Below are 26,487 nucleotides of genomic sequence, written 5' to 3' on the forward strand. Positions count from 1 at the left end.
ACACTAATGAAGGGCAAACACCCTGAAACAGCTGTCTGTGTATGGATTCTGGCTTGGTTTTCAATTCCCAATCATTGTTGTGATTGGGAATTGTTGTTAAAACCCTACTCACTTAAATTGCTGCGTGGGAACCGCCCATATGGTTTCACACCCAGTATATGGCCAAAGCTTTCCCCAGTAATATACGGATGAAAGCTGTGTCCAGCAGACATGACCCAGTCCAGTAAGTTCCAAGATGCAGGGGATTGTGAATTACTCCAGGGAGTTGATGAGAGCAATTTCTACTGCTACCCTAATATGCCATCCTCCTCTAAAAGACCACTCCACCACTCCTGTTACCATGTAAAGGGCTTCGCTGGGATTCCATTTCTTGGATTTGTGAACTTGAGAGGAAAACTTCCCCTGACACGATCAGCGGATGTCCATGAAGGAGACGTGTTGCCTTTAATATAAGCCTTCTAGATGGTTTTCGCAAAATTTCAGATGTGGATTGTGCGCTGAAATTCCACAAATAAAAGTACAGTAAAACATCTGTGAATGCGGTTACAACAAACCCCACAGGGGGTATGAGGCTGCCTTCACACACAGCCTAATCGCTGCAGGCGCTCCGCAATGGAAGACCCACAGCAATTATGCTGAAAAACTGCAGTGGCCAATGCACACCTAAATGGTGCAGATTTGGCTACGGTTATTGAAGTGGATCTGCCGCATGATTTAACCCTTGGATTTTAAGGGTTGGATTTCGTAGGAGAAATCTTCAGCATAGGGCCACCTGCACAAACAGCAGAGTTGCATTGCATAACATGAAGCAGAAGTCCACCTCCAGATTCCGCAGCCAAAACCGCCCATAGCATACAATAGCAAAATGCAATTTCATTTACATGAACGGAAATTGATTGTGATTTTCTGCTTGTGGAGGAGAAATCGCGGCATGGTGCGATTCTGTGTGGACTCCGCACGGGCGGCTTCCACAATCACCATTGCAGAAAGTTCACGGGATACGCGTCCTCACCTAGCGACGGCATTGCATAATCTGTACTGCACATGTGCGACAGCCGGCCCATCCCCAGTACAGATTAGAAGACCAATATAAGATATATAGTTGAGAGAATTCTGCGTCACCATCTGGATGTGTTCTGGATTCTAAAAGCTGCATCAGAATCCGCAGCAAAAAGCAACATGTCACATTTTTTTCCTGTATGTGGGTCTGATACTACATGTGCAAAAACAAATCTGTACTGCAATCCATGCGGATCCCCTGTAGGGTCACCTGACAGCAGCAAACATTCTCGGCTCTGCTGTACGCAACATACAGAGAAATTCCCCGTTCTCTTTAATCAGTCACATGACTGATCACATGGTCATGACATCATCAAAGGTCCTTTGCCTTACTAGGATCCATCCTTGCACTGAGTCTGCGCAGTCCAAACCACTCCTCCAGTAGAAAGAAAGATGGCCGCAACGTCTTATCCGTCCTTAGCACAGCGAAGTGACGTGGACCAATCGCAGCTGACTGCACCAGGAAGTAGGCGGAGCCAATGTCAAGATGCTTTGAGCAGCAAAAGTAGTGGCTGGGTGTCTGATGATTGGGGTGGTGTATCTGGTGTATGCGGGGTTGCTGAGCGCTGTGCTGCCCGTTTATAATGCCAGGCACAGCCCGATTACACAGCAGGACATGGCTAAGTATAGGTAAGACTGGGGGACTATAATGCTCAGCATGTCCTGAGTTGTACACCCCTGGCATGCTTTTTGTGTAGTCCTGGGTGATTTCCCCCATGCCATAGTATTTCTTTATAAAAGCACCTTGATGATAAATATAATGAATGGGATATTTTCTTCTGCCATGTGATTACAAGTGACTGCTTAATGGGGTAGCAGTAGAAATTGCTCTCATCAACTCTCTGCAGAATTGACATGATGGATCAATCTATGCTGTGGATTTTCAGCATGAATTTCATCTCCGATTAGACCATGAAATCCGCATGTTACATACAGATTTCAGCACAGAGCTGCACCAAAATCCGCAGCTAATTTTAGACCATAGAAGATCTGCTGCGTGTGAACATAGCCTTGTCGTGGAATATTGGCTTTAGTCCTGACGCAATGCCGTACAATTGACTTGTATTACCAATTTAAAAGGGGCATCATTTGAAGAGTAGCTGCACTTTTCACAAACTTTTGATATCTTGGTGAGACATGTGAAAAGTTTTGATCAGTGGGGTCCAGCTGCTGAGTCCCCCATTGATCCCTACAATGAGGGGGCTGCGGCACTGTTTGATTCCCCCCACCTGCTGAAGACTGACTGACTTTTTCTATTAACCTGTATGCAGCTGTCTTCAGCTGCTGGAAGGTGCCGAAAAGCAGTAAAGACAGCCAAGTGGGAACAGTACTTGGGTGAGCGCTGTAGCCTCCTCATTTTAGTGATAAACAGGGGTCTCAACAGCCAGACCCCCACTGATCAAAACTTTTGACATGTCTCTCTGACATTTCGAAAGTTTGTGAAAGTGCAGCTACTCTTACCTTATCCGCCCATCTACAGAATAGGTGATAAGTGTCTGATCAGTGGGAACCTGGCCCCTGGCACCCCTACTGATTATGAGAACAGGGATCTTCTGTCCCCCAATATGAATAGAGCAGCGGCCGAGCATTCATCTCTATGGGACTGCGGAAGAGGAGCCAAGTACTGTGCTGCGCTATCTGTGACAGTCATGGGGATATGAATGAAGAGGCAGCGTTCATGCTTGATCACTGCTATATTCATCTGGAGGTACATCAGACCCCTGTTCTTGTGATCTGTGGAAGTCGCAGTGTTTAAACCTCTACATATTAGATACTCATCATCTCCTATCCTGTGGATAGGGAATAAGGTAACATTTTGGAATAACCACCCCCAATTCAGTATAAATGGGGTTTTTTTTTTGTTTAAACTAGAATCTGATAATATTTGGGCTTTATTCTTGTTTCTGTGAGCAAAACTACACAAACCCTTGTCTGTCTGTCTATCTCATGTCTGTCTCATGCCTGCCTGTCTGTCTCATGCCTGCCTGCCTATCTGTCTGTCTATCTATCTGTTTTGTCTTCTTTGTCATTTATATTCAGTGTAGAAATGTATTTCCAGGGATCGGGTGAAGTCCATGTTTTATCATGCATACAACAACTACCTGGACAATGCGTTCCCCTATGATGAGCTGAGACCCCTGACCTGTGACGGACAGGACACATGGGGCAGGTGAGGTAGTTATAGCATCATCCTAGAACTTATTATTTTTATGGGTTTCCAGAGTCTTGAACGTCACGTTGTGACTAGTGAATGATGTTTAAGGAGGGTCGCACTTGGGGTGCTTTTAGAAGGAAAGATTATCGTTCAAACTAACAAAAGAGAACTGTATCATTCAGTCTAATGGCTTATTCAGACGTGCGTACATCAGCCAGGTTTTCACGCCCGGCCGATATACGCTGTCCCTCCCACTCACCGGATCTCTGCTTCTCTCCTCCCCTCCGAGTGGTTTGCAGTGGGAGTGGGCGGGATGGGGTGGAGCTAAGCTCCCACCCTCTCCCTGCCCCTTGTCCATAGCCCCCAATGGGAATAGGCCCCCTCCCATTGCAAAAAGCAGGAGTGAAGGAGAGAGGCAAAGAGTCAGTGAGTGGGAGGGAAGGGGGGACTGCTTAGATGGAAGCGTATATCGGCCGGCCGTGAAAATGAAGGCCGATATACACTCGTGGCAATAAGCCCTAAACGTGAGCCAATGATGAACGAGAATTGTTCGCTTCTCATCCGTTGATCACTGAATGAAAAGTAAACGATTCGCATTGAACGAGTCAACAATGAATATGCCTTTCTAAACAGACTGTTGCCAGCTCATTCGCTCATGCAAACGAGATTGTGCTGTGAAAGTATTGAGTATATAGTGTGAAAGTATTGAATTATATTTTATGCAGTAGGGGCATGTGCATAATATTTGTGCCGTGTACATAGCAAGACGTACGTGTACAAAAGACACGTATTGTAGTTTTACTAGCGGGGTACCAGACGCTGAGCATGCAGTTTTGACATAATCAACCTTTATAATGTTTTACTAAGATAGAAGTACCACGCATGCTTGAGACTTTGAATTGTTGACTATGGGGGAAGACACAGCATATAACCTCTTGCATTGTAACTATAATACAGAAGTGATTGGAAACATCACTTGAGTGTTTCTCATTGTAATTTTTTTTGATGCATCAAATAATAATCAGGCATACATGATGGATAAGGCTACGATACTCCTTAAGTATCACCTTTATTACATGATTACTATAACAGTATTGTCTAAAAGGAGTCTTAGTATCTCTGATTTTAACATCGTATTGGGCAATTAAACAAGTAAAATAATGCCTCTACATGCCATTATATACAACAGTTATATCATTCCTATCTTAGTAAGTCTTTGGTTTGGATAGAAGGCCATGACCCCCAAAATGGCATTTACCGTATTTAGTGCTAACCTCGTTCACATGGGCTACAAAATCTCGCTATACAATCATCACTATGTTTTGTTGCCTGAAAGACCCCATTGGAAACCATGTGCTTCACATACATGCGCTTTGTAGCAATGATTTTGTAGCTCATGAGAACGAGGCCTAACGAGTATGGCCACCATTTGAGTGACATTCCTATTGCCTAATTTACGTTTGTACAGTTCTGCAGTAACAAAAGCAATTCCAGTAGGTTATTCCTTCTAGAACTGTTGCTCCATCGTCATGTAGGGAGAACCCGAATGCCTCTTACATTACACCTCTGTGCACTTTACAGGGGACACACTTACTAGACATTTGCTTAGTTTTCTATTCACTTTGTGTAAGTCCTACGCTTCCTCTGTGTATTTACTGTATTCTCTTTCATTGCAGTTTTTCTTTGACTTTAATTGATGCACTGGATACATTATTGGTAGGTATTTCTTGGTGGAACTCCCATAAGCCAAACCTTTATTATTGCACATATTGACTGAACCCATTAGTGACCACTCAGATGCCTTTTTACAGCGATCACCAAGGGCTTTTTTCCGATGAATGCACATTTTTGCAGTGCTGCGTTGGAAGCCTGGAGTTTAGTCATGTACAGAAAATACAATTAAAAAAAAATCTACAATCAGAAGATAAAAACAGACTAGGAAATTAGAATATTTTTCACTCCCTAGTTTTAATTATTAGAAAAAATATAGGTGATACATTGTAGCGATCTACTAGAGAGATTTGTGCTGCCATTGAAATGCTTAGCTCACGGAGAATTGTTGGCCTTGGATACCATTATATCCGCCCTCAGATGAGCGCAGGACAACTGGGGGTTTGCAACCAAAAGTCTTTTAAAATGATAAGACATTGAGACACAAAGTATATTAGAAAGCTGCTCTTAGATCAAGCTAAAATCTTAGGAATATATTATAAAATTGCCCTAAGCATACTTCGGGACATACAAACATAATTTTAACTGCCAAAGGCAAAAAATACCCAAAGGTAGTGTCCCCTAAAATATAATCTAAATATTTTATTATTCAGGGGGCGGGGGAGAAATGGAAATGATTAACGAGGGCTAATGCCAGTGGGGATGAACTGTTATATAATGATTAGGCCTTATTTGCATAAAACTAGAAAACACATTTAACAACTGCATAATGAAATCTTATATAACTTTTTAGTATCCGGTTTCAACTCCTTAGCATTTTTATGATTTTTGCTTGATGTAAGAGAAGAGTAACATCCACATCCCTCCGCTCCTGATACTTCTGACAGCTGAGATTTTGTGACAATGTATCTAGTCTAAGAGGTAAATATAGGTTGATTCAAAAAAGAATGGTTCAAAAGTAATTATTAGAGATGAGCGAGCATACTCGATAAGGCAAACTACTGGAGCAAGTATTGCCTTATTCGAGTACCTGCCCGCTCGTCTGTAAAGATTCGGCTGCCGGCGCGGGTGAGCGGTGAGTTGCGGCCGTGAGCAGGTGGGAGGCGGGGGGGGGGGGGGGGGATGGGGAGAGTGAGAGAGAGAGATCTCCCCGCTCTCCCCCCGAATCTTTAGAGACGAGTGGGCAGGTACTCGAATAAGGCACTACTCGCTCGAGTAATTTGCCTTATCGAGTATGCTTGCTCATCTCTAGTTATTATCTTTTTACATGAAGTGACACACAACAGCCAGAATGACATGAAAAGATAAAAGAGCTCCTAATTTTTAATACACTTCGCAGATGTTGGTGACACGGCAAATGTCCAGTCGGTAGTCCAGTTCTGCCCAGACACATCCCAGCATATCCTCTGTTATCCATTCCACTGCAGCGGAGGTGGAACATCTGTAAGATGCGATTAAAAACTTGAAGTGTTCTTCTGTCTTTTCGTGTTATTCTGACTGTTGTGTGGTAATTCATGTATAAATAAATCCGCTTTAGGCTGGGCTCACACAACTATATGGCAAGTGTGTATTTGCTACTGCGTATTACACGCTCCGGAATCTCGCATACACCTTCTTGCTGACGTTCACCCAAGTCACAGGAAAAATGCACTAAAAAAATCGCAGCATGTTCTATCTTGGCATGTATTGCGTGCAGCTATTTACAGTCTCGTGAGCCCAGCCTTACTTGCACACCATTCTTGAATCACCCTGAACATTACTACTTCTTTCCTGTACTGATAGCCTTCTACAATATATTAGTGTAAGTAAAATGTGACAGTCCAGTCATTCCTGTTCAGCTCATCTACTCTTACTTTATACAGTTTTAGCAAACTCTCAGCTGTCTTTGGTTAAAATAATTTTTCATCCTCTGGATGTAAATTAACACTTTCCAATCCACTGTCTGACCTCTGAAGACATTATGCTTTAAGGCTGTACAGCTCTGATGTTGGAAGACGTCCGTCGGGGTTCTCTTACTGTATATTGCCAGCCTCTCTGCTGTTGGAGCCTATCCAACGTGTCACCTCATGCAGTACTGGCTTTAGCCAGCATACAGCGCCATTGTATAACGGTAGAAAAAGAGTAAGCCCCCTAGGAAAACCAGGATACTAATTGGATTGGAAAGGGTTAAAATATTCTTATTCATTGACAACAAACAGAAGTTTCCACAAAAGTTCTGAACTAGTCAATAAACATTCTACACAACTACCAGCCCTGTTAGCTGCAACCATCAAGATGGGTACCAATACAGTCCATATTTTGAGCACACAGTGATTTCGGCTAATTAATCCTTATTCCTCCAGTCTCACAACCTTTTTAGGCCTTAGTCAGACGGGCGTTTTTTTGCGCGATTTGCGGATCGCATGTCGGATGCGCATGCGCAAATCGCGTGACCGGGGGCGAAAAATCACGGGAAAAATCTGCACCTAGCCGCGTTAATCGTCGCAGCAAAACGCCTGTCTGACCGGAGAAAAATCGCCGTGCGCATCAAAATGCGCATGAAACTTAGACTGGCCGGCGAAAAAAATGATTTTGGTGCGCACATAAAACGCCGAACGCAGATAGGCGCGATCTGCGAATCGTCGTGTCCTATAATTTATCGCATATCCGCATAAAAAGCGGACATGTGACCGATACCATAGCGAACCATTGGTTCTATATATGCGCGAATCGCATGCGCAAATCGCGAGAAAAAACGCCCGTCTGACTAAGGCCTTAATCTGAATTATTCAATTGAACAATAATGGTATCTCCATAGTCAGAAATCTGACTTTGTAGCATTATTAAATGTTGTGAATGGTAGCGTGTATGAAAAAAAAATCTAATCTGTTTTGGGATTTACAGATTATTGGGAATACCACAGAGTTCCAGAGAGTTGTGAATGTTCTACAGGACACGGTGGACTTTGATATCGATGTCAACGCTTCAGTGTTTGAGACCAACATCCGAGGTTCACTTTATATATTTTTTTTATTTTAATTAATGATGTCTTTGTATCAATTTTATTGTTTTACATAGTAAAAACTTGTCAAAATATGTTATCCCAGTCACCTACTAATAACCTCAAACAGGCCCTCTCACGGTATATTCACATGGCAGAATTTGCTGCACAATTTTCTCCTGCAATTCTGCCTCAAAAACCGTGTCGAAATCTGCAACTTTTTGACACATGTTCACAAGCGGATTTTGCCCATTGATTGGACAAATTCTATATGTGGATCCCCACCAAAAGCCCTGAATTTTGACCCGGTTTTTGAGGCGGAATTCCGTCTTGTGAACATACCCTTAGGCTACATCCACACAGGGCAGAAATGCTGCAGATTGTCCACCGCAGAAAAAATACGCACCAAATCTTCCATTTGGTGCAGACTTCACCCCCACATTATCCTCCCACTATATAAGGCACTTGTCAGGCCCCACATGGAGTACTGCGTACAGTTCTGGACACCGGTGCTCAGGAAAGATGTTGCAGTGCTTGAGGGGGTACAAAGAAGGGCAACTAAACTAATAAACAGCATAGGAGGACTGGAATCCCCAGAGGCGCTATCCAAATTGGGATTATTCACCCAGGAAAAAAGACAGTTAAGGGGCAACCAAATAACTATGTATAAATATATTAGGGGACGATACAAGGATCTCTCCCATGATCTGTTTATACTCGGCACTGTGACGGTAACAAGAGGGCATCCGCTACGTCTAGAAGAAAGCAGGTTTCATCACCAACACAGAAAGGGGTTCTTTACTGTAAGAGCAGTGAGACTGTGGAACTCTCTGCCTGAGGAAGTGGTGATGGCAAAATCCATAGAGGAGTTTAAAGGAGATGTCCCGCGCCGAAACGGGTTTTTTTTTTTTTTTAAACCCCCCCCCCGTTCGGCGCGAGACAACCCCGATGCAGGGGTTAAAAAAACCACCCGCACAGCGCTTACCTGAATCCCGGCGGTCCGGCGTCTTCATACTCACCTGCTGAAGATGGCCGCCGGGATCCTCTGTCTTCATGGACCGCAGGGCTTCTGTGCGGTCCATTGCCGATTCCAGCCTCCTGATTGGCTGGAATCGGCACGTGACGGGGCGGAGCTACACGGAGCCCCATAGAGAAGAGGAGAAGACCCGGACTGCGCAAGCGCGGCTAATTTGGCCATCGGAGGGCGAAAATTAGTCGGCACCATGGAGACGAGGACGCCAGCAACGGAGCAGGTAAGTATAAAACTTTTTATAACTTCTGTATGGCTCATAATTAATGCACAATGTACATTACAAAGTGCATTATTATGGCCATACAGAAGTGTATAGACCCACTTGCTGCCTCGGGACATCTCCTTTAAGAGGGGACTAGATGCGTTTCTAGATCGCTATGATATTACAGGATATAGGCATTAAATAACAAGCAGGGTTGTTGATCCGGGTCTTGGAGACAAGTAGGAACTTTCAAACGTTGATCCAGGGATTATTCTGACTGCTATTATGGAGTCAGGAAGGAATTTTTTCCCCCAAATATTCTAATTGGCTTCTGCCTCATGGGTTTTTTTTTTTTGCCTTCCTCTGGATCAACATGGGGGTGGAAACAGGCTGAACTAGATGGACATTGTTTTCTTTCAGCCTAACATACTATGTTACATTTGAAGAGATGGTATCTGCATTGGAAATATGCAGCATAAATTGACATACTGCGGACTTAAAATCTGCATGTCAATTTTGCTGTGGATTTCATGTAGAATGTTTCCGCACCATGTGGACGAGATTTCTTTAACCCCTTAGTGAGACTCCTATTTTGTGCTTTAAGGACCAACCGATTTTCATTGTCACAGTGCAAAAGCCATAACTCGTGGACAGTCATATGAGGGATTGGTTTTTGTGGGATGAGTTGTAATACCTTTGATACCTTTTTGGGGTACATGTGACTTTTGGGTTGCTTATTATTGCATTTTTTGGGAGACGGACAAAATGAAAATGGCACTTCTGGCATTCATTTTTGTAACGGAAATTATACTGAATAAATAACAAAATATTTCCACTGTTTGTGTTGTTCCGGACACAGTAATACTTCTAATGTGCTGCTTTTTGGCATTTTATCCAAAAGAAAAAGGATTTTTGTTGAGAAAAATGCATATTCTTTTTAACTGGATGGTTTTTCTTTCATCAAACTTTTTTGAGGATATTTTTTAGTCCCTGAAGGGGGATTTGTAAATATAAATGTTGGTTCGCTAGCATAGTACACTGCATTACATATGCAGTGCATTCTATTAAGCCTACGACAGTAGCCTGTTAGGCTCTGCTGGAGGCAGGGTCAAATAGGCTGAGTTACTTGGCAGACAAGGAGGCCTTTGTCAGGTCTTCAGCTGCCATGGGAACCCATTAGTACCTTGCGATTGCATTGTGGGGTTCCGATGGGTGACAGAAAGAGCCCCCTTCGCTGTCATCTGCTTACATGCTGCACTTGCTATTGATTGTGGCATGTAAGGGGTTAAACTGCCAGGTCCTGAGGCTTTACCATTCCTGGCAGTTAGCGCAGGAGCCTGGCTGTCAGTAGTTAGCTAAGACACTGCCTTAAAAAGATGTATGTGCAAGTTTAACCCCCCTTACCCCCCCCCCCCCATTAGTGAGGTGAGATCAGTAAAAAGGCGTATTGCAGTCACGAAGGCGTAAAAATGATAATCGCATAATCTGTAATATCACACTATGTAATGCTAAGTTTTTTTTGTAGTGGATTCTTCATATTAGCATTCCAATAACTTTCACTTTAGTGGTAGGAGGACTTTTGTCTGCCCACCTCCTGTCGAAGAGAGCTGGCATTGAGCTGGAACCCGGTTGGCCATGCTCTGGCCCTTTACTTCGCATGGCAGAAGATGCAGCCAGGAAGCTTCTTCCAGGTAAATAGTGGGAGTATTTAACTTCAGTTAAAGGGGTTGTCTCATCTCAACAACCTATTTCCATGTCTTCTATCAAGGATATTTGGGCATCATAAAGGGGTCTCCCACTGTGGAGCCCCCTTATATGAGCCACAGCAGAGAGGTGCTAACAAAAGGATGTTTGTCGTTCAGGCACAAACCCCTTCGTGTATTAACCTTTTCTAATCCACTGTCTGACGTCCAAAGACATGCTGATTGAAGACTGTATAGCTCCGATGTTAGAAGACGTCCGGCAGGGTATTCTTGCTGAAGATTACTGGTCGTTCTGTTGTCAGGGGCCTCTCCAACATGTTACATACCGCAGTACTGGCTGTAGCCAGCAGATGGCACCATTGTATAATGGCAGAAAGGAAAAGCCCCCTAGGAAATCTTGAACCCAAAATTGGATCGCAAAGGGTTAAATATTCAGTTATTCATTTGAAAAACCAGATTATTATACTACATATTCCTTGCATTGGACTATAGGTGAAACAACTTTATAAAGTGAGTGTTCACTGTAGAACTTTTATGCTGCCATCTCCTCTAGTCCCAAAGAAATTAATGGAGCAGTAGTGCACGTGTGTGACCACCACTGCATTCATTCTGACACACTCAGGGACCCCTGTTCTCTTGATTCGTGGGTATCCCAGTCCAACACCCCACCCCTCCCACTGATCATATTGAGTAGTAGAGGATACATTTTATTTTTATTTTTTTTCATAGAAGGACCCCCTTTAATCATTTTCTCCTTTATACATATAGCATGGTGTCACATTATTTTACCTTTTGTTTCGCAGCTTTTGACACGCCGACTGGAATGCCATTTGGAACAGTCAACCTCCTTAAAGGTGTCAACCCTACAGAGACTCCAGTAACATGCACTGCTGGTGTTGGAACCTACATCATTGAATTTGCAACACTTAGTCGCTTAACAGGAAATCCAGAGTTTGAAAGGGTAGCAAGACATGCCCTCAAAGGATTGTGGGAGAGTCGTTCTGAGATTGGATTGGTGAGGAGAAAGTATTGTTTTATTACTCTAAAGAGACACTTACTGATGCACAATTATTTCAGTAGTCTTACAGCATCCAGCAATTTACAGTGGTGCCTTGAGTTAAGATTTTAATTCATTCCGTGATGGAACTCTTAACCCAAAACACTCTAAGTCAAATCAATTTTCCCACTTGAAATGAATGGAAAAGCCATTAATCCGTTCAGGATTGCAAAGCTCTCGCACTGATTTCAATGGGGATGGAGTTGCCCCATTGAAAGCAATAGGACACCAGCACCCCCGCAGTGATTTTCGGGAAAAAGCTTTAAATATAAGCCCTACTCTGAAAATCATCCATAGCTGTAGTAGAAAAATAAAAAAATATATATATACTCCCCTGTCTGCCAAGGCTCAGGCACGTCTAGCCGCCGCTTGTTCTCCCTGCACTGCTCTGAAACTTTTCAGCAGGCAGAGATTAAAAATGCAGGGAGAACAAGCGGGGCCAGACACACCTGAGCCGTGGCAGACAGGTGAGTATATATTTTTTACTACAGCTAGGGATGATTTTTCAGGGAAGAGCTTATATTTAAAGCCCTTCCCTTAAAAATCACTGCAGGGGTTGCTGGCAGGCCATTGCTTTCAATGGGAGCAGCGGTGGCCCCATTGAGAGCAAGGCTCGTAACCCAAGTTTTTGTTCTTAAATCAGAGCAAAAACTTGGGAGAGAGCCTGCTCAAGTCAAACAGCTTGTAAGCTGAGGCACTCTTAAGCCAAGGTATCACTGTAATGGGCAACAGACTTCTGAAGCAATCATCCAGAAATGCAATAAAAACGGTCTTCCAGGGGGTGGTCCGCATATTAACATATAGAAACATAGTATGTAAGGCCGAAAAAAGATATATGCCCACCCAGTTGAGAATATCAACCCCCCAACGTTGATACAGAGGAAGGCAAAAAAAAACAAGGTAGAATTGGAATTGACAATCCATTGAAAAAGAATCTGGTCTAGATAATAGGTGGTCTTCTCGGAGAGTTGCTCTTATGCAGCTAGAAAGCAAAAAGGGTAGCTTGTGATTTTGAGTTTTTGTTCAAATCTTTTTAATGTCTTTCTTTTGCAGGTCGGGAATCACATAGATGTAATGACTTCTAAATGGGTGGCCCAAGATGCAGGGATTGGTGCTGGCATTGACTCTTATTTTGAATATCTTGTTAAAGGAGCCATTCTTTTACAGGATGAGGAGATGATGTCCATGTTTCTCGGTAGGGAAGCATGCTGGTGTTTAGACTTATTATTATTATTATTATTATTATTATTTTTAATAAAGGATCAAAATAACTTGGGTACAATACAAAAGTATACAATAACAACAGAGATTAAACAGTATAAACTGCAAGTTTACATCAACTAAAGTGCACTTTGAATTTTTTAATGTAGTGTCAGTTTCCAATCCCAGTTCCTGCAGTTCCCTAAAGCCAACTATGCACATGAGAAGGCTGAATAGTGTATATATATATATATATATATTTTTTTTTTTACTCCACCATAAACTTACCCACTCATTCAGGTTTATTTTATTTAGGAGAGGGAGGTAAGCCACACAATACCCCCATGGATTATTTCCCATGAGAACAAAGGATTGGACATGTTGCAATCCGACATACCTGATCACTCTTTTCCCCAGCATACGCCACCGACGAAGAATCGGGAGGGCTGCATGCACATTAAATATTAGAATGATCCCACTAAAATCGGGGAGTTAATTCTACTGTAGGAGGCCGAAGAAAACATCTCTTGGCAGCGCTGTTGATACAACCATGGTTTTAGGCATTTAATATCCCAGATCTTATGAGCAAATCTTTCCTTTCTTTAGATTACAATAAGGCTATTCAGAACTATACCAAGTATGATGACTGGTACGTCTGGGTGCAGATGTATAAAGGCACTGTCTCTATGCCAATATTTCAGTCCTTGGAAGCCTTCTGGCCGGGATTACAGGTAAATTGTCTTCTGTTAAATCCTTTTATACAGCTTGAACACTTTTCATTGATACTCCAGCCTTAAAGGGGTTGTCCAGGATTAGAAAAGCATGGCTGCTCTCTTCCAAAAACTGTGCCACTTCAGTCTCTGGTTGTATACAGTATTGAAGCGCAACCCTAATCACTTCAATGGAGCTAAGGTGCAATATTGGACTCGATCAATGGACAGGAGTGGTGCTGCATCTAGAATGAAGCAGCCATATTTATCTATTTCTGGACAGCCCCTTTATTGATGAGCAAAGAGTTGTCACGTGTATGGAGGGAGCTAGCATAGCTGATAAATTCAGCCAATCGGGCACTTCAGACACATCGCTAGATGTCAGGATTGAATAGCGGTCAGCCAAATGAGTGTTGTAGCAGACTGGTCTCTTAAAGGAGATGTCCCGAGGCAGCAAGTGGGTCTGTACACTTCTGCATGGCCATAATAATGCACTTTGTAATGTACATTGTGCATTAATTATGAGCCATGCAGAAGTTATAAAAAGTTTTATACTTACCTGTTCCGTTGCTGGCGTCCTCGTCTCCATGGTGCCGACTAATTTTCGCCCTCCGATGGCCAAATTAGCCGCGCTTGCGCAGTCCGGGTCTTCTGCAGTCTTCTATGGGGCTCCGTGTAGCTCCGTGTAGCTCCGCCCCGTCACGTGCCGATTCCAGCCAATCAGGAGGCTGGAATCGGCAATGGACCGCACAGAAGAGCTGCGGTCCACGGAGGAAGAGGCCATCTTCAGCGGTGAGTAGAGAAGTCACCGGAGCGCGGGGATTCAGGTAAGCGCTCCGGTGAGCTTTCTTTACCTCCCTGCATCGGGGTTGTCTCGCGCCGAACGGGGGGGGGGTTGAAAAAAAAAAAAACCCGTTTCGGCGCGGGACAACCCCTTTAAGAGTACTTCACACATAGAGGAATTGTTTGGGATTTTCTTCAGTGGAAAATATGTATCACAATCCGGACCATTGGTGCAGCTTTTGATGCAGCTCTACAACAGACTTCACACGCTCAATTGAAAGTGTAAAATTAGCTATGGTTTTGCATCAATAGCGCAATGTCCCGCAGCGTTTTGGTCTTCCAAGACCTGACGCCGGCATCTGCGCATGCGCGCCAGATGTTTATACGTCACACGCAGAAGGACGGGACGCCCGGGAAATTTAAAAACTCACGGCTAGTAGAAGTAGCTGAAAGCAGGGAGCTGCCAATGGATAACGGCGATTATGTAAAGTAAAAAAAAGTTTGTTTCATCTTCCCTCATGGATATGATCTGCAAAGGGGAGATGAAATTATGTACCTAAGGCCCCTGGCTTTATCCGCAGACCTTACCCCAGCTTTTGCACACGCACCGTCGCTAAAATGGCGGACACATAGCAAAAGCTGCGGATTAATAGAGTAATTAAAAATCTTCCTGCCCCTGACAACCAAACGTACCTGAGAGTCTGGAGATTTCGCAGGGGGGCTGTGGTACATGGTCCTTGGTCACGTGATCGCCGTTATTCAAGGGATAACGGCAATCGCGTAAAAGTAAAAAACAAAAGTTAAAGTTTCACCTCCCGTCACGGATCCGACCCTTGACAGGATCCAACGGGATTTTTATCCGCGGACCTTTCCCCAGCTTCGGCGCATGCAAAGCCTTTGTGGAGTTATTCTATGTTAAAGTGACACATGTCAGATTTCCAAAAATTTCTTTTGGTCACTAAAGGGTTAAAACTAAAATGTATCTACATATTTATATAGTGTAAGAAAGTACAAAATACAGCCCTAAATGTGTAGCTACATGTTCGTTTTAAGCTTGATAAAGACTCAGGTGAGTCAAAACATCGTTGTTATTTTGTTCGTCCGGATGGAATAAAGCAGTTTTTGTCTTTTGCACTACCGGATGCTGTCAGGTTTTCTCTCTTTTTGGTTGGATGATTGGACTTTTTACTTGTTACATTAGTCTAATTGACCCTGCTCTTTGCCTCCTAACTGGATTGGCACTATCAATAAGCGTCTAATGATATGATATTTGTCCCGTAGAGCTTGATAGGAGACATTGGAAATGGCATGAGAACGTTCCTCAACTATTACACAGTCTGGAAACAGTTTGGGGGATTACCAGAATTCTACAACATTCCTCAAGGATTTACTGTGGACAAAAGAGAGGGCTACCCACTGCGGCCCGGTAAGTTCCTGCAAAGTGTTGTGCTTTATCCAATTACTGTAGATTTACACTAAGGAAATAGTTATAAATGCCACACTTTGTACCGAATACTCGTAGTAATCAGTTTATAATGACATTTGCTTGTGTTGTCTTCCAGAGCTGATTGAGAGTGCAATGTATTTGTATAAAGCCACGAAGGACCCAACACTTCTGGAACTGGGGAGAGATGCTATAGAATCCATTGAGAAAATAAGTAAAGTGGATTGTGGATTTGCAACTGTACGTCCTTTATGGTCACACATAAGATTAGAACCAAACAATCTACATACTGTGAATTACTGGAGACTGTCAAATATGGCTGCTCTCTTCCAAAAAACAGCGCCGCACATGTTCACTGGTTGTGTGCAGTATTGCAACTCTGTTCTATTCACTTCAAACAGCTAAGGTGCAATACCTGACCCAGCTAATGAACAAATATGGTTTTGTTTTTGTGAAGCTAGCAGCCGTATTTTCTAAATTCTGTACAACTACTTTTATATTTCTGTCCGCGAAATCTCTGTTACTCCTTGATGTCTGAAATACAATAGAATACACAATCTGAGCAGGTAAATAACGTGAAAACCTGATGGACACATGCTCGCTGAGCTTCGTTTATCAGCAAGTTGCCTTGTTGCCCACAGCAAACAATTGGCTTTCTCTTTTTAACCCCTTCCCAACCGTATAACATAAATATACATCATGTAGTGAAGGGTGTATAGTCCAAGCTCGATCGCCGAGCCTGCTCCATAGCCAGTGGCTTATCAGCTGCTTTTCACAACTGTCGCTATTAGGCTGGGTCACACGGGACTGAAATACCGTGATAATCACGCAGAATGACCGCACGGAAATACCGCAAGATTTACTTGGGAGAAATACAGCTTCAAAACCCGCAGGTTTTGGAGAGGCTTCACCACCTACATTCCGCTACGGCCATCTCTCCCCATAGAGAGGCCGCTGCGGAAACTGGGAAAGAATTGACATGCCGCGTCTTTGAATTCTGCACAGCATGTCAATATCAGCGTGGCTTGGCCGCAACGGATCGGCCGCAGATTGTGGACGAGATTTTTGCAAATCTCGTCCACTTTGCTGGCTAAACCCGGGATAAAAAGTCGCAGGCGGAATTTCCGTGCATAAAGTCTGCATGGAAATTCCGCGCCAATTACGCCCCGTGTCAACCCACCCTTAGAGTTATCTCTGACCGTGGCAGTTATAACCGTTAACTGTTTTAGATGCCACGGACAAAGCTGACCACGCATCTAAACAAACAGCAGGAGAGAGGTAACACGTTTCCTGCCCCATCGGCACATGCCCAACGTGATCAGGGGGTGCCGATGGACTAGCATGGCAGCCTGGAGCCTACTGAAGACTCCCAGTGCTCTCATGCACAGATGGCTATGAAATTAGTATTATTAGTACTAATAAAAACTAAAGCTAACCCTCCCCCACCCTCTCAAAAATGAGCACACAGACAGTTCAAGTGACAAAAAAAAATAAAGTTTTGGGTCATGGAATATGACAATGGAAATCAATTTAAGCAATTTTTGTTTTAAAAAAATTAATTTTTAAAAGTATAAAAGATATATATTTGGTGTCACCATAAACATACTGACCCACAGAATAAAGCTAATGTATTATTTTTTTTAAACTTTTTTAATGCACTGTGTGCTCAGTAAAAAATACCCACCCCATGGGGAAAAAAAGTGGCATAATTGCATTTTTTTCCCCCATTTCTCCCCAGTTAAATTTTTTTTAAAGTTTCCCAGTACATTACATGGTACATTCAATGCTACTATTAAAATATCCAACTCGTTTAGCAGAAAACAATCCCTTGTATGGCTGTCATTGGAAAAAAAAAAGTTATGGCTCTTAATAAAATAAAAGTGAAAAACTTCTAGTACTTCATTACCAAAATGAAAGCTGCCCTGTTATTGGTTGCTAAGGACAAGATTGTTAGTTTTATTACTTTGGATAAATGGGGCCCACTGAGTACGTGTTCAATGGGTTTCCGTGTTATTTACCAGATAGAAGACCAGAGACCTGATGTGGAAAAAAATAAAGTATAAATGGTGCTAAAAATAGTTTCACAATATATGTAATTTTTTGTCTTGAGATTTCAACCAATAGCTTAACCCTTTCCAATCCACTGTTTGACGTCTAAAGACATTATGATTTAAGGCTGTACAGCTCCGATGTTGGAAGACGTCCATTGGGGTTTTCTTACTGTATATTGCCAGCCTTTCTGCTGTCGGAGCCTATCCAACGTGTCACCTCATGCAGTACTGGCTTTAGCCAGCAGATAGCGACGTTTTATAATGGCAGAAAAAAGAGTAAGCCCCCTAGGAAAACCAGGATACAAATTGGATTGGAAAGGGTTAAATGAAAGTGTCCCTCCACTTTTATATATGAAAAGCAGAACAAGCTTATGAGGGCAAACGATCGCTAATAGGGTTGTTCATCCCTATAGGCCAGTGACACAGGAAGATGTACCCCCCCGATCAGCAAGTATTTTTATGCTCACATAAGAGAGCAGATCAGTTGACCAATAAGTTGTCCTATGGGAAAGTCTTAAATGGTCACATCTTTTTGAATGTCTTTGCACCCCAGCAGTAAAAGACATTACAATGTTGGTAGTTGTGGAAGGTGTCATCTCTTTTGCTTTGGCCTGTTTTACTTTCAGTAATTACTATTACAGCTTTTTTTTAATTTTGGACTTTTATGTGTTTATTATTCTCCTTTTTTCTTCTCCTTGTAGATCAAAGATGTTCGAGATCATAAACTAGACAATCGCATGGAGTCTTTCTTTCTCGCGGAGACGATAAAATATCTCTACCTACTTTTTGACCCGGACAACTTCATCCACAATGACGGTTCTGAGTTTGACTTGGTAGTGACTCCCTATGGGGAATGTGTGTTGGATGCTGGTGGATATGTGTTTAATACAGAAGCCCATCCGATTGACCCAGCCGCATTGCATTGCTGCAAACAGGACAATACAGAGAAGTGGGAGGTGGAAGACCTGGTCAGAGAATTTTTCGCGGTCAAGCCAAAGACTGAGAAGTTCAGAAAAGAAAAAGCTGATGATCTAAAGCAACAGGATTCATTTCTTACTGGAACACAGAACAGAACTAAAACCAAGCACACTTCTGCTCTCCATTGTCCCAGTCAGCCCTTTAGCTCTAAACTCTCAATTTTGGGACAGGTTTTTCTAGAGTAATCTTATTGGCATATATCCAAATATACTGAAATTGCTACGGGTTTTCTGTTAACTTTAAGCAGAATATCCGCAATTAGTTACAGTGTCAGGCATATGGAGGAGATTTGAATAGATTGACTGCTGTGCAGATTTTTAAAAAAATCCATGGGATGTCAATTTCTGCTGTGGATTTTCATACTGGATCTCACTGGATCATACTGGAGGTTTGTGTCAAGATCCACCAACCTCGATTATTGCTTAGAGTATTTGTGACTAGAGATGAGCGAGTATACTCGCTAAAGGCAATTGCTCGAGCGAGCATTGCCCTTAGCGAGTACCTGCCCGCTCGAGACAAAAGGTTCGGGGGCCGGCGCGGGGGAGCGGTGAGTAGCGGCAGTCAGCAGGAGCCCCGCTCTCCCTGCCCGTCGCCGGCACCCGCCGAACCTTTTGTCTCGAGCGGGCAGGTACTCGCTAAGGGCAATGCTTGCTCGAGCAATTGCCTTTAGTGAGTATACTCGCTCATCTCTATTTGTGACAGTTGTTTTTTTGGTTTTCACGGTGAACAATATAATGACCAAAATGCGTAAATCCGGGTTACTTTTCACTTTTAAATAAATGTTTTTGGAAATGCTGAATACATGGTTTGGATTCTATAGTAAATGCAGCACAGATATCAGCTTACTGAGAATCTATCACCTTCTATTATTTGTCTTGCTCAATTACTTCTACATTTTCACATACAGTTTTGGATTTTTGGTTGCTGCCATTTTGGCTATATTAAACCATTTCTCCAGACCAAAATGAAAACTTTCTAGTGCTCTGTAACAGCTCGTCATGGCAGAGAGTTTTGACCATTCTAGCGTGTTGTGTTCTATGTACTTTTTTTTTTTTTTCCTTTCATCTCCACCTTCTTCAAGCTATAACTTTTTTTTTCCACTGAGATAGTTGTATGGGGGCTTGTCTTTTGCAGCTGTATTTTTCAATATCACTATTTTGGGATACATATAATGTATTGAAAACGCTTTACTAACTTTTCTAGGAGAATATGTGAAAAAACAGTAATTCTTTAACTTTATTTTTTTAACTTGATGGTAGACTTTCTGCACGGAAATTCTGCCTCCAATTTTTATCCCAAGACAAAGCAAAACTCTCGTCCACACGCTGCAGCCAGTGCATTGCGGCCGAGCAGCGCTGAACTTGACATGCCGCGCGGAAATCAAAGCCGAGGCATGTCAGTTGTATCGCTGCTTCCGCGGCGGCCTCTCTACTCTCTATAAGGAGAGATGGCCGCAGCAGAATACAAGCAGCGAAGCTACTTCAAAACCCAAGTTTTGAAGCTGCATTTCTGCCGCAGAAATCTTGCGGTATTTCCATGCGGTCATTCCCTGGGATTTTGGTTCCGTGTGCCTACAGCGTTCACTGTGTGGAACTTAATTCTGAGACTTGGTACGATTGCAGAAATATAAAAAGTAAAAGATTACAAATATTTAGTGTTTTTACCATTTTTGCACAATAAATACATTTTTAAAACAAATTATTTGTTTTTCTGCCCCTGTGTTTTTTATTTATTTATTTTTGTTTCCTAATAGCATTTACCATTTAGGTTAAACAAGATAACTTTATAGTTTGAGTCATTGTGGATTCGACGATCAACCTCTTCGGGAGGAGGGTTGAGAGGGTTTTTTTCCTTTACATTAGGGAGTAATGGGATTTTCTTTGTAACAACTTCCTTTTTTGCCTTGTATTTTGATCCCTCTGGAAGACTTAGCCCGGCTGCACACGGCCGTGACTGGCTCCGCCGCGGAATTTTCCGCGGCGAAGCCCGTCACGGCGCCCCCCAGAGACCCCATACTTACCAGCGGATCCGGCGTCCTCGCTCCCGCATGGCGCTTCGCCGCCGCCGCGTCACGTGACACGCCCGCCATGTTACATGACGCAGCCGGCCGTGTCATGTGACGCGGCGGTGGTAGGCGGGGAAGCGTTTTCACGCTATCTTCCACTGCTACAGCGGAAGATAGCGTGAACGGACGGCTTCCATTGACTGCAATGGAAGCCGGCCGCGCGTACACCGGTGTACGCGCGGCAAATAGAGCATGCCGCGGGTGAGGACGGGAGATTTCACGGTGCGGAATTCCGCGGTGGAATTCCGTACCGTGAGCATAGTGCTATTAGGTTCAATAGAACCTAATAGCAGCAGGCAATGCGGCGGAAATCCGTTCGTGGGAAGGAGGCCTTAAACTGCTCATGCATGGATCTTTCACATAATACACTGCAATACTTGTTAGTACCTGTTAGTATTACACTGAAGCAGGGCCTGATAGACATCTGTAAATTACACACCCAGAGGCTATTGTTAGACTTGCATCTGCAATAGCAGTCCCTTAGTGATCACATTCTGGATGGGACTGCTGGGGCATGGAGGAAGCCGCCTTCTCTGCAAACTACTTGGATGCTACGGTCAGCATTGACAATGGCATTTAAATGGGTTATACGGTGGGGATTGGCTGTAATTGTAGAAGCTCTCGTCACCCACAGCTGTGGCTTCTGCAGTAATCACATGGGAGCTGACTAGAGATGAGCGAGCACCCAAATGCTCGGGTCCTCGTTATTCAAGTCGAGCTTTTTGTAAAATTCGAGAGCTCTACTTGAGTAACAAACCCCATTGACTACAATGGGAGACTCGAGCATTTTTGTATGTGGGACACCGGGTGCCGAGCTTTTTTTTTTTTTTTCTCTCCCTCTCTCCCTCTCTGCCTCCTCCCTGTCAGCCAAAAAATTTGCCGTTGAGGGGCCAAAACAGGCACCTCACAGCGGGGAGGAGCCAAAAACTGGGGCGGGGTCAAACACGGCGTGATGCTCGTTCGAGTAACGAGCACTATCGAGTATGCTAATACTCCAACGAGCATCAAGCTCGGCAGAGTACGTTCGCTCAACTCTAGAGCTGACATCCATGTATTCCAAATGTTGGGAAGGGATAAATTCTTATGCAATAACTGTGTGAATTCTTCCTATTCAAAGCCTATTAGCAGCATGCTGTATAGACTTCTAATGAAGATCATGATGGATGGTCTGCTTGCATACTCAGTTGCCTGGTTTGTATCTTTTCTACTCCCCCAACCTCTCTCCTGACATTCACAGTATGACATGCTTGTGATTGTCAGGCCATAGAACCAATAACTTGCTAAATTGTAACAGCGTTACGTGAAAGGGCCTGGAAGGGCTCTAGTGAAGCCACAGTGTCTCCATTTCTCAATTCTTGAAGCTTAGATTCAGTTAAGAAAAGAACGGATTTAAAGGGGTTGTCCCGTGAAAGCAAGTGGGTCTATACACTTCTGTATGGCCATATTAATGCACTTTGTAATGTACATTGTGCATTAAATATGAGCCATACAGAAGTTATTCACTTACCTGCTCCGTTGCTAGCGTCCTCGTCTCCATGGTGCCGTCTAATTTCAGCGTCTAATCGCCCGATTAGACGCGCTTGCGCAGTCTGGTCTTCTCCCTGGTGAATGGGGCCGCTCGTGCCGGAGAGCTGGTCCTCGTAGCTCCGCCCCGTCACGTGTGCCGATTCCAGCCAATCAGGAGGCTGGAATCGGCAATGGACCGCACAGAGCCCATGATGCACCATGGGAGAAGACCCGCGGTGCATCGTGGGTGAAGATCCCGGCGGCCATCTTACTAAGGTAAGGAAGAAGTCGCCGCAACGTGGGGATTCGGGTAAGTACTAAACGTTTTTGTTTTTTTTAACACATGCATTGGGTTTGTCTCGCGCCGAACGGGGGGCCTATTGAATTAAAAAAAAAACCGTTTCGGCGCGGGACAACCCCTTTAAGGAACCTTCAGTAGCTGTCCTGCTGTAAACAATCCCTTTAAAGAGAACCTCTAACCATTCTGCTATTTGCAAACACTGTATGTTTGCCAATTTTGTTAAAGCTGACACCTAGTGACTATAAAATATACCAGAATGTGTGTCACTTGGCATAGAATAAAATAATTAGGTCTATTGAAAATCTAGCCTTAAAGGGGTTGTCCCGCGCCGAAACGGGTTTTTTTTTAATTCAATAGGCCCCCCGTTCGGCGCAAGACAAACCCAATGCATGTGTTAAAAAAAACAAACCGTTTAGTACTTAACGAATCCCCGCGCTGCGGCGACTTCTTCCTTACCTTAGTAAGATGGCCGCCGGGATCTTCACCCACGATGCACCGCGGGTCTTCTCCCATGGTGCACAGTGGGCTCTGTGCGGTCCATTGCCGATTCCAGCCTCCTGATTGGCTGGAATCGGCACACGTGACGGGGCGGAGCTATGAAGACCAGCTCTCCGGAACGAGCGGCCACATTCACCAGGGAGAAGACCGGACTGCGCAAGCGCGTCTAATCGGGCGATTAGACGCTGAAATTAGACGGCACCATGGAGACGAGGACGCTAGCAACGGAGCAGGTAAGTGAATAACTTCTGTATGGCTCATAATTAATGCACGATGTACATTACAAAGTGCATTAATATGGCCATACAGAAGTACTTAACCCCACTTGCTTTCGCGGGACATCCCCTCTAAGGAAGTAGGACTTGCTTTGACTTGGGAGCCCTTGCTCCCGCAGTGGGTACCTATCTCCATCAGAAGGTTTGGCTCTAGAATCTTCTCAACCTCTATACACAAATGAATAACTTTTTGTTGGTCTTTAGTCAGTTATAACGCTTTTCAAATAATAGGATATTTCATCTTGATGATTTTGTATTTGGCGTTTTGTATTTGCTCAATTTTAAATGGACCGCTCATAAAAGGCAGATGTTTTTCAAACAATGTGAATATTTATTGTGATCATTAAAACTATAAATGTATTCGGATTTCTTTTAAATGTCTTTTATGATTTTTTTTGCTATATTGGTGCATTATGATTTTTAGTAATGATAGTACCACAAGGCAGTGCCTTTTATGGAAAATTTATAAATATTTGTATTGATTTGCTTGCATATTAATTTCAGAGGGTATTTCAAGCAGGAGAACAGGTGACAAATACGCAGTTTGAAAGGAGCCATGGCTTAAAGGGGTTGTCTCGCGGCAGCAAGTGGGGGTATACACTTCTGTATGGCCATATTAATGCACTTTGTAATATACATCGTGCATTAATTATGAGCCATACAGAAGTTATTCACTTACCTGCTCCGTTGCTAGCGTCCTCGTCTCCATGGTGCCGTCTAATTTCAGCGTCTAATCGCCCGATTAGACGCGCTTGCGCAGTCCGGTCTTCTCCCTTCTGAATGGGGCCGCTCGTGCTGGAGAGCTGCTCCTCGTAGCTCCGCCCCGTCACGTGTGCCGATTCCAGCCAATCAGGAGGCTGGAATTGGCAATGGAACGCACAGAGCCCACGGTGTACCATGGGAGAAGACCTGCGGTCCACCGTGGGTGAAGATCCCGGCGGCCATCTTCGCAAGGTAAGTAAGAAGTCACCGGAGCGCGGGGATTCGGGTAAGTACTATCTGTTTTTGTTTTTTTTTAAACCCCTGCATCGGGTTTGTCTCGCGCCGAACGGGGGGGGCTATTGAAAAAAAAAATAACCCGTTTCGGCGCGGGACAACCCCTTTAATAGACTAACATTAAAAATACAATATACTCAACTGTTGCAGTATATTGTACAAGCAATCTAATAATCACAAGTTCAAGTCCTGTATAGAGACTAAAGAAAAGCATAAAAAATTAGTATTTTAAAGCCGGCTTCACATGGTCAAGAAACTCGTGTGAGGTTTGGGCGTTGAGACACAGAAATAGGGAACCGTTTCTTTTGCATTGAATCACATACATGAGTGATGTTTTCCCTCATCGCGGTGAGGGAAAAAATTGCTGCATGTCCTGAGTTCTGAGGAATGAGAAAAGATCGCCCATTGTTTCAATGGGACAGCAAAACGCATTGCACGGAGTGTGACGTGAGGCTTCCCATTGAAAACAATGGGAAACACTGGACGAAAGCCGTGCCGGAAAATCGCTACTTTACTGAAGTGATGGGAGGCGTTTTTTAATAGAAAAACTCCACGCATCGATGTGAAAATGCACGCTGGTGAGGGCGATATCTGGCTTGTACATGTGTAGGTAGTCTAAAAGTATTACAAGTTGATAAGAGACCCTTTTTTTTTTTTTTTTTTAAGATAAAAAAAACTTGGTGTTGCCCTATCAGAAACTGTCCAGATTATTAAACTATTGCATTATTTATGCCACACAGTGAACTTCACAAAAATAGAATGCCCGATTTGCAATTTCCTGGGCGCACACCCTTACACAGCTCCATTTGTGGAAAAATAAATGTACAGCGTCAAAATATGGCAATAACAAGTGAAAAAGTATAAATTTGCTGTATCTGCAATTGTACTTACCCACAGAATTCTCATAGACTGCCTGTCCACGGGCGTTGCAATATCCCTTGACTGCCTTCTGCAGGATCCCAACGAGGACCAGCCGGGATGTACAAACCACATCATGGTCTGAGCCTAAGGCAGCAGTACTTTACTGCAGGATAGGCTCAGTGGGAGCAGTAACCTGGTAAGTGCACACCAAAGGCTCTAGGGCTGCAGTAACTTTCACAGCTCTCAGTCCGCATGCAACAGGCAGGCCACAAACAAGTCCATGGTGTGCCAGAGGGTCTTCCTGGCACCGATCAGGGTCCTCTAGCATGGAAGAGGCTCTTCTGCATCCAGACCTTGCAGGTAACATGAAGTGATGTGGCAGGTCTTGAGTGAGACAAATGCGAGCTAGTGGCTATACACTGATTGTTGCCCTCATCCCCTCCCGCCTCTATTATTGCAACTCGCCGCTGATTGGCCTCCCCTGCACTAGTGTGCTGGATCATATTTTCCTCCAGCAGGCTTCGGGGTATTATGTAGCTTTCAAATTGTCTAGTGTGCACACATCATCGACCAGATCAGACACAAGTGCTGGTCTAAAACTGGGAGAGTCTCTACCTAAATGTGTAGAGTCTCAGGCTTTTATTGTAACACATGATAACCGCCCTTTAATGGGCGTGCAACAGATTACATCAGTAACATATAAGATTCTCATTTGTCGGATCATATAGAATCTCCCGCCTCTCTGCCCACCCTTCCTCAAGTCTTGATGCAGCTTGGACTTTGTCCTAGCTGAAGGAATTTCTGTGTTCGCGACAGTCATTGTTTGAGAGGTTTCTGTGTGGGGGCAGGGCTGGGGAAACATCCAAGATAAACACAAGCAATAACATATAACACTGTGATTTAACTCTTTCCTTATGCAGCAGAGTTCCACATTAGGCTGAAGTCATTACAATAGCATA

At 43.7% G+C, this 26,487-nt stretch overlaps 1 protein-coding gene across 1 annotated transcript; it reads left to right on the forward strand.

The window, feature by feature from the left end:
• The first annotated feature begins 1,524 nt into the window (after window positions 1-1,524).
• EDEM2 (ER degradation enhancing alpha-mannosidase like protein 2) lies at window positions 1,525-20,724 on the forward strand. The gene is made up of 11 exons (XM_066586163.1): window positions 1,525-1,689; window positions 3,119-3,229; window positions 4,891-4,930; window positions 7,769-7,874; window positions 10,666-10,791; window positions 11,607-11,818; window positions 12,914-13,055; window positions 13,667-13,791; window positions 15,835-15,979; window positions 16,116-16,237; window positions 18,750-20,724. The coding sequence occupies exons 1-11, from the start codon at window positions 1,583-1,585 to the stop codon at window positions 19,209-19,211; spliced, it is 1,698 nt and encodes a 565-aa protein (XP_066442260.1). The 5' UTR covers window positions 1,525-1,582; the 3' UTR covers window positions 19,212-20,724.
• Window positions 20,725-26,487: the final 5,763 nt, after the last annotated feature.

The sequence above is a fragment of the Eleutherodactylus coqui genome, chromosome 13 (assembly GCF_035609145.1).
Source record: "Eleutherodactylus coqui strain aEleCoq1 chromosome 13, aEleCoq1.hap1, whole genome shotgun sequence".
Taxonomy (NCBI): domain Eukaryota; kingdom Metazoa; phylum Chordata; class Amphibia; order Anura; family Eleutherodactylidae; genus Eleutherodactylus; species Eleutherodactylus coqui.